Source organism: Euphorbia lathyris, chromosome 5 (genome assembly GCF_963576675.1).
Source record: "Euphorbia lathyris chromosome 5, ddEupLath1.1, whole genome shotgun sequence".
NCBI lineage: Eukaryota > Viridiplantae > Streptophyta > Magnoliopsida > Malpighiales > Euphorbiaceae > Euphorbia > Euphorbia lathyris.
The window spans coordinates 13,051,340-13,059,921 of NC_088914.1; the positions used below are offsets into that span (position 1 = coordinate 13,051,340).

At 35.6% G+C, this 8,582-nt stretch overlaps 2 protein-coding genes across 3 annotated transcripts; one reads left to right on the forward strand and one right to left on the reverse strand.

Annotated features, from left to right (window-relative positions):
- Positions 1-605: 605 nt before the first annotated feature.
- On the forward strand, positions 606-4,321 carry LOC136229519 (protein HHL1, chloroplastic). Of its 2 annotated transcripts, XM_066018371.1 has the most exons (6): positions 606-973; positions 2,344-2,481; positions 2,705-2,791; positions 2,886-2,933; positions 3,013-3,152; positions 4,099-4,321. In XM_066018371.1, exons 1-6 carry the CDS (start codon positions 707-709, stop codon positions 4,109-4,111), a joined length of 693 nt encoding a protein of 230 aa, XP_065874443.1. In that variant the 5' UTR covers positions 606-706; the 3' UTR covers positions 4,112-4,321. The 2 variants fall into 2 exon arrangements, with proteins under 2 accessions (XP_065874443.1, XP_065874444.1); XM_066018372.1 differs by lacking the exon at positions 4,099-4,321 and having other exon boundaries at positions 3,013-3,156.
- Positions 4,065-7,492, reverse strand: LOC136229518 (tryptamine 5-hydroxylase-like). The gene is made up of 2 exons (XM_066018370.1): positions 6,514-7,492; positions 4,065-4,954 (listed from the first exon to the last, which is right to left on the reverse strand). The coding sequence occupies exons 1-2, from the start codon at positions 7,405-7,407 to the stop codon at positions 4,319-4,321; spliced, it is 1,530 nt and encodes a 509-aa protein (XP_065874442.1). The 5' UTR covers positions 7,408-7,492; the 3' UTR covers positions 4,065-4,318.
- Between the last annotated feature and the right edge of the window lie 1,090 nt (positions 7,493-8,582).

Below are 8,582 nucleotides of genomic sequence, written 5' to 3' on the forward strand. Positions count from 1 at the left end.
AAAAAAAGAAAGAAAATAAGAGAATATGATGAACAAATAGATATGAGTGAAATAGAGGTAAAGCATTTGGATCGGATTAATCCTAGGTTCAAGTTTTTCTATGCGTATTTTTTATTTTCTATGATTAATAATATGTTATCGGGGATTAAACGGGTAATCCATCGAAAATCCCCGCGGGGCACAATACGGGACGGGTTCGGGGATCTCCGCGGGGCGGGGATACCCTTTCCTATTTCCGCCCCGTCCCCACCCCATTTACATCCCTTTAAGTGACTTTATATATATGTTCAGAATAGGTCACTTTATACTAAGTTTAGGTGGCTAATAAAATATTTTCAAGATTTACAAATGATAAGTTCAGGGACCTTGATGTATTTTATAGATTTTGAAAATAAATGAATAAAACGGCACCGTATTAAACCTTTTCCCAAAACGCATGGAATTGTTGCGGCTGGAGAATAACGTGATGGCGTGGATGATCCAAGGGCCACAAGTCATTGGCGGGACTAGACAATTCACATACTGAAGGCCGTACCATCTGCCACGTGTATGGTGGATATCTCTCTACACATTCATCTCCCTACATTCATTCCCAATTTCCTCGTAAGAAAAATTAGCGGATAAGATTCTCTTTTTCCTTCTGAATCATCAAAACCAGAGAGAAGATAACCCAATTGATTCGTAAAAACTGAAATTGGCACCCAAAATGGAGGTGGGTTTATCTCTAAATGCACTGGTTCGGCTACCATTAAGAACACATCATGAAGATGGATTGATTAAGCACTCACTGTTGTCTACTAGAACAGTTCAGAAATGTGAAGAGAAGCAACGAGGGCAGTCATTGTTGGTGGTTAAAGCTAAGGGAAAGAGAGGAATGCAAAATCGTCAGTTCCAAAGACCTCAAACACCTCAAATGCCCAAGATTGAAGATGATGGAAACCCCAAATTTGTTATCTTCATTCGAATGGCCAATGTTTGTTCTCTATTCTATCTTTTTTGGACTTTGTTTTTGCAGTATTTGATGTTTTGATTGATTTGGAGATATGGGTCTGTGAGAAAATGAGTTTCCTGGTTCTTATCAAGTTGCAAGTTTGAATATTTGTTGCAATAATGAGCATTGAGCAAGAAACAGGTTTAAGGTATTCAAATATGGATCACTGGTTTTATTACAATCGTTGTTGTATGTGACTAAGAGGTCATGGGTTCCGGTCTTAGGAGCCGCCTCTTACCAAAAAAAATTGGTTGGGAGGACTTACTCCCAATACATCCTTGTGATGGGATCCCTCCCTGTAGAGGACACTTAGTGCACTGGATCGCCCTTTAATGACGGATCCACAATTCATTGATATGGAGCTTGTGGTGGTCTCTCCTGATGTACGTGTTCTAAATTGATATTTGTTAGATGATTTTCCATAATAGGTCGTTTTGATGAAATTTTCCACATTTTCCGCTATCAATGGTTGATCAATGGGTGCTCAATGCCCCCTAGCTCCCTTGGATCCATCCCTGATTGGAATCGCTTGCATACTTACTAAAGTGAATTACTTGATTTCTTATTTGATTACTTGACATCGGGATAACCGTCACTTTTCGGCATTTTCCGCTACCAATGGGTGATCAATGGGTGCTTAAAGCCCCCTAGTTCCCCCTAGATCCATCCTGATTGGAATCACTTGCATACTGACTAAAGTGAATTACTTGATTTTCTTATTTGATTACTTGACATAGGGATAAGAGTCACTTTTGTCCAAGGTTATTAGAGAAGTTTAACTTTATTCTCGGAATGAGTTCTATGGAAATAAAGTGAATGATTAAATGTATTTGGGCCGTGGCGCCCTCGACCTATTCTCAAACTTTATTCTCAAATTTTAAATAGATAGACGGTGCGACTGATTCATTGAGGCAACCAAGGATCGGAAAATGTTTCTTTTAGAACTCCAATGGCACCTTATGAGAATTCAGTTTTTGGGTTCTAGGATAGTATGGTCGCAAAGCTAAAACTTAAAAAGAATCAACTATCATACAGTAAAATCCTTGCTTAATTTACTAATTTCAAGGAATTTCATTGCTAATTTTCGTCGTTATTTACTTATGAGGTTAAAATTGAGCTAAAATTTCTGTGGTTAAGCAAAACTGGGCTATTTTTGTATAATAAAAAGTAAAATTGATATTTTTTTCTGATTATCTTGGATGCAAATTTGAACAATATTACATTTTCATATGATATTTGTTGCAATTTGATTCTGGCAGTACCTGTTAGACTAATACTTTCCCAGTCTTTTATGGAATTTTACTGTTATGTTAGTATTTATTGAATTAGGCAGTCCTTTTTTTTGTTGGCAGGTTTATCTATGGTACCCACTGAGTATTGTAACAGGTGGTACAACTGCCAAAATCATGGTTGCTGCAAAAGATAATTTTCTGGGAAAATATATCTACAAAGATACACTTGACAGAAATCTTGCTGCTGTTATATACAAAGTAAGCCTCTCTACCATTTTTTGGATACAGAAACGTTAAACGCTTTAAAATCAAAGTTTTCATGCAACATAGCATGGAACCAATGTTTATTTCGACTATATTGATGGTATTTCTTGCATCGGTGTAACATTTTTCTGATATTGCCTGTGACATTGTAATTTTTGTCAATTCTGGGTAAATTCATGTGCAAGTACTTACGAGTACTGGCCTATAATTTGAATAGGACGAGAAGGAAATACAGAAGACAGCGTTTAGACAATTTCGTGTATTGAGGTCGGCCACCGAGTTCAGATACGGTTACAAACTTGTTGTAATGTTCATATCCTCTCTCTTGCATTCTCTGAGTTCCAAGTCAGTACTTCCTATGTTCATAGCCTGAATTTTATTGTTTGGTTTATGTGAAGCAAAATGGAAATGTTAAGGCTGCTCTTTCTACCTCAGATGTTATTGAGGTAATTACAAGTTCATAGTTTTTTTGGGACAAGAACCTAAGATTGATTTATTTTAACTATGTGTATATCTGGAATTCAGCTTCCAACACCAGACAAACTAAAAACAGTTGTAGATAAAGTCAAAGACTTGTTTGGGGATGCAAAACAATCTTTTGGAAAGCTTACAGCTTTAAATTCAACAACTGAGGAAACTGAGGAAGTTCCCAAAGAAAAGGCCAAGTAAGTTAAAACTTGTCATTTGGACAATCTACCTCAATTTTGTTTATGTTGGTAAATGCCTGTGTAAAATACATCTCTAGCCCCTTAAACTATAGGGGCTTAATACATCAAGAGCCCCCCAAATTCATTCTAAAAGCTTCATTGGCCCCTTAAACATATAAAGTGTCTCGTTAGCCTGCTCAACTTACTTAAAAAACCTATTAGTCACGTGAATTTGTTTAAAGTGACCTATTGAGCCCTGAACTTGCTTATAGTGATCCATTAGTTCCCTGAACTTGTTTAAAGTGACCTATGGAGCCCTGAACTTGTTTAAAATGACCTATGGAGCCCTGAACTTGCTTATAGTGATCCATTAGCTCCTTGAACTTGTTTAAAGTGATATACATTTCTAAATTTGTAAAAAAATTCAAAACTTACAACGTAAAGGTCTAATTCACGATTCTATATCTTTAAAACAAATTAACTTTCTATTTTTTAGGCCTTTAGAGTGTTTTTCTAGATTTATGGACTTGATTATAACACTTTAAGCAATTTCCGGGAGCTAATCAAACACTATGTAAGTTCAGAAGGCGAATCAAGCTTTTTGAACAAGTTCAGAGACAACTAATGTATTAAGCCAACTATAGCGCTATTAACATTATGGTTTCTAAACTTTAGCCTCAGTTTATTCATGAGGTAAAAGTCTTTTAACTTACATTATACTAACATTAAAGTTCAAATCAAAGAAAATCTGTCGAAATGATATAGTCAAACTTTTTCAATTCATCATTTCGTTAAACTTTTAAAACGGATTTTCTGTGATTTGAACCTTAATGTAAAGTGAAGTTTTAGAGGAAATAATGTTAATTATTCTTGTTTTCCAGTAAATGCCTCTAATTATTTGAGTATCATTATGTTTGAAATAGAAAAGTGTAAAAGCATAATTATAAATCCTTACATTTGTCAGAGTTGAAGGCTGAAAGTGAAGAAGCCTTTCTGCTTGAGAATAGCAAAGGAGGCTGCTTCTGTGAAACTGATGCTTCATGTACAAACATTTTCTTTTCTCTATCACATCAAAATGTATACATCCATTTGTAAAAACTTCTGTTCTGAACATTAATGTTTATGTCATGTCATGACATGACATTGAATTCATTCAAATCAAGAAAGTTTTGCACTTCTGTTGACTACATATCATCTGCCTTGAATTGATAGTCCTCGTCGATTTTCGGTACTAGAATCAGTGCAGTTTTCTTCCTCGTAGCCAGCCCAAAAACCTCGGTAAGGTCTATATCATCAGCTCCAACTCCAAGAGGCAACTCCCAGTTGAAATGACACAGAAGTCGAGCAAGCGCGATCTCAATTGTCGCCAATCCAAACACGTACCCAGGGCAACCTCGTCTTCCTCCTCCAAATGGTAGGAACCTGTAATCTTGATCTTTAAAGTCAATGTCATTATCGATAAACCTCTGAGGATTGTATTCGAGAGGATTTTCCCATGATTCTGGATCCCTCGAAATAGCGTAGGAGTTTATCAGAACTCGAGTTTTGGCAGGTATTTTGTAGCCATCGAGAATGCATTGCTCCATGGATTCTCGAGGAACTAGTAAAGGGACTGGCGGGTGTAAGCGCATAGTCTCCTTTATCACTGCTTTCATGTAATGCAGGTGCGGGAGATCGCTCTCGTCGATCCTGCCTTTCTGGAATGCAATGTTCCTGACTTCTTGTTGTGCTTTCTTCATCACGGCTGGATGCCTCGCTAGCTCTGTGAGTGTCCATTCTAGTGTTGCTGATGATGTATCAGTTCCGGCTACGAACATGTCCTGATTCCAAATTGATTTTAAGAGAATTAGCAATGCTGATGATCCCCCGACTGAGTCTTACGTTACTAAATTTTGCAGAGTTACATTGGGAGATTTCGGGATTCAAGTTTAATTGAAACTAGATACTTATAAAGCATAAGAAAGGACACACTTTCATCAAGAATTAATTGCACCCAACTTCCTTTTTAACATCAAACTCATCCAATATTACATTTAATTTATCTTGTAGGCTTTTTAGTCCGATTTTGGCAATAAAAGTCACCGAAATGGAAATGGACATGTGGAGGATAAATTTTCCACTTGAATTAAACATTTAAAGAAAATAGCATGTCACCAAATGCAATCCGATTAAATAGACTTGACCTATGTTTAAAAAATAGGTCACAGCCCAATTGATTGTCAGACTTGTCTCTTTGGACAGGAAGTAATGTTGGACTGCTTCGTAAGAAAGTAAACACATTGCATCCGATAAGAAAGGATTCGCCAGTTATGTATCCGCCTTTTAGGTTCCAAGATTCGCCTTGTAATTCTCATTGGTCTCGTTCCAAAAGTGAATCCAGAAGGAATGTCCTCATCAGATATTAAATGTAATGTTGAATGAGTTTAATATTTAGAAATGAAGTTTTATGACATTAATACTTAGAAAAATATGGATGCAGTTGAATTAAGATAAAATACTTTTAAGCTTATAAAATATTAGGATTTAATTTTTTTATCCACAACAACAACAACAAAGCCTTAGTCCCGAAATGATTCGGGGTCGGCTAACATGAACCATCATATAAAACCGTGAAAATCAAGTCGTGTCAGCGACACAGATTCGCTCCCTCCACTCCGTCCTATCCACTACCATGATATATTTTAATTATTTAATTTTCTTTTATCCACAATTATTAATACAAGATATTATTTTAATTCTTTTTCACGTGTATAAATGTATCCTAATTTGTTACCAATAAACAATAATGATGAATAATATCACATGATTTAAACCTTGAATTACAAGTAAATTTGTAAAGTTGGAGGTGAAATTGATTTAATTATAACTTTTCATATTTTTTACTAAAAATAAAAAAAAATATAATTTAAAGTTATCAAAAGTATGAGAAATATAATATTTTATAGGTAAATTACATTCATAGCCCTGAATTTTTCGTTTACTTTTATTATGGTTCGCAACTTTAAACCCGAATATTATGACTCAACTTTACACTCGACCTATTTTACCTATTTTAACATTGATCATTCAGTGAAAAAAAAATCTAAAAATTAAAGTTATTTAAAACTATGTAACCACCATTTTTAATTTTCTAAATCATAATTTTTGAATATTCTCTTTTTTAAAGAACTACTTTCTTTCCTCTAACTAAAGTTTAAAGTTTAGAAATAATGTGTTTTTAATTCTACAAATTAATGAAGTTGTGGAAACTCGAACTTTCGACCATTTAATCTAAGAGATTCTGATACCATATCCGGAAACCATTCTAACCAAAAGTCAAATATATATCTTATATTAATATCTACCTTGTATTATATGAGCAGAGTGTAGTTGCACTTACTAGCACTAAAGCTTTTAGATTGTCGTCGGTAATGGGTACCTCCAAATCCTCTCTTGCTTGAACCCTAAGCAATACATCTACAAAATCTTCCTTCTCATCCTTTTTCTTCTTCTTCTTTTCCAAATGCTCCTCAACTATCTCATCACAAACTTCTCTTAAATCCTCCAAATTCTTCTCCAACCTCTTCTTATACCCACTCGCTGAGTTAACCCATTCCCACTCGGGATAAAAATCTCCCAAACAGAACCCAGCAAACAATTCCTGCGTCTCCGTCAATACTTTCACCATCTTATTCCCTTTTTGCCCTTCCTCCACCATCCTCCTCCCAAACGCCACCCTACACAACACATCATTCGCTAACCTAAACAACACCTCGCTCATATCAACCTCCTTCCCGGCCCGACTCCACACTGCCGCCAACAACCGGTTCACCTCCTCGTCTCGAACGAGTTGAAACGACTGAACTCGTTTCCCGCTTAGTAACTCGGATACGCAGATCTTCCTTGCCTGCCGCCAGTATGGTCCGTACGGAGAGAATGTTACGTCGGAGCAGCCGAAGGAGAGGTACTGAGCGGAGATGAGTCGCGGACGGTTCGCGAAGACGTGATCGTGAGTTTTGAGAACGAGTCGAGCGAGGTGAGCTGAGTTGATGATAATGGTTGGGACTCGTCCGAGTTTGAGATATATTAAAGGGCCGAGGTTTTTTGAGAGATCGGTGAAGGTGTGATGGGGCATGTCTGTGAGGAGGTGAAGGTGGCCGATAATTGGTAGCGCCGCCGGAGACGGCGGTGTTACTGAACGGAATTGCAATTTGATTTTCCATATGTAGTAAATTAGAGTGAATAATGAGAGTAGAAGGAAAAGATAGAGAGAGTTAGGGGTAAGAGTGTCCATTTCTTATTGAGTTGAGGATGGTTATGCAAATGTATATATGTACATACAAATTAGTGAACATGTGTCAAACATGCATAAAATCAGTTATTTTCGTTATAGTTTAATATACGTCCTATATTTGTCTGTTTTAGCATATATATCACTATATCAAATAAATACATAAATATATTCTTATATTTTTTAAATTACTGCAAAAATACCCTAAACTAACAGACTAATGATGTGGCCCGAACTATAAAATTCATGCCTTTAAATTTATCCATAATCATGGTTCAATTTCTACAATTTGAAAAGTCTCCAGATAAGCAACCTAGATATTATGGCCCGAACTATAAAATTCATGTCTTTAAGTTTTCACTTCGAGATCATAATATAATGTATATATATATATATAGCATTAAAAGTTTATATATATTCATTCAACAAACCTAAATTGATATTCATCAAATAAGTTAAGAACTGTTAGAAATAATTCACCTCGGTCGAACTTGGGATGATTATATGACGTAGAATATCAGAGACCTGAAACAGGATATGTAGTAGGAGGGTTATCTTTAGGTGATAAGATGCAATCTTCATTAGTAAAATCGACATTAAAGATATTGCATCTAATTTGCAATTCCAGAAGCCTTAATTGTCAATTGAACTTACTTGATTAGGCTCTCTAGACACAAATTTGCATATATCCATGCCCAACAAAAAGGTATGGATATATATTATATACAGATGACTCTTTCTATTCATTCAAGCACACTGATAATTTAAAATCCTATTTCTTGATTTAGATTCTACAGAACTAGAGCCCAAGTCCTTCTTTAGTCCTTTGCTGATCATTAGTTCCCTTACTTGTGCAGCATCTTCCCATCTCCGAATACAAGTTAGATAGAATTACATAATATGCACTATTCTATGGTTCCAATTCAATAAGTTTCCTAGCCACAAATTCACTAAACTCCAAGTTGTTATGAGCCCTACAACCAGTAAGCAATGATCCCCATATAGGTTTTGTGGGCTCAAAAGGCATTCATGTCACGTCCGTACCCAAAAATATTAATTCGAATTTGATATTACATTATATAATATTTTCAATTATTAATTAACCGATTAGGTGTTGAAAGTGTATAATAAGAGTTATATGAATTATTAAGAGTTTGAATTTTTCTAATTTTAATCTA

What these genes read in the sequence shown, in the direction of transcription:
- LOC136229519 (XM_066018371.1), top strand. Translation starts at nt 707, where the DNA reads ATGGAGGTGGGTTTATCTCTAAATGCACTGGTTCGGCTACCATTAAGA. An exon ending in TCTTCATTCGAATGGCCAAT is followed by an intron (nt 974 to 2,343) that starts GTTTGTTCTCTA and finishes TTTTGTTGGCAG; the next exon opens with GTTTATCTATGGTACCCACT. An exon ending in TTGCTGCTGTTATATACAAA is followed by an intron (nt 2,482 to 2,704) that starts GTAAGCCTCTCT and finishes TAATTTGAATAG; the next exon opens with GACGAGAAGGAAATACAGAA.
- LOC136229518 (XM_066018370.1), bottom strand. Translation starts at nt 7,407, where the DNA reads ATGGACACTCTTACCCCTAACTCTCTCTATCTTTTCCTTCTACTCTCA. An exon ending in ATCTAAAAGCTTTAGTGCTA is followed by an intron (nt 4,955 to 6,513) that starts GTAAGTGCAACT and finishes ATTTGGAATCAG; the next exon opens with GACATGTTCGTAGCCGGAAC.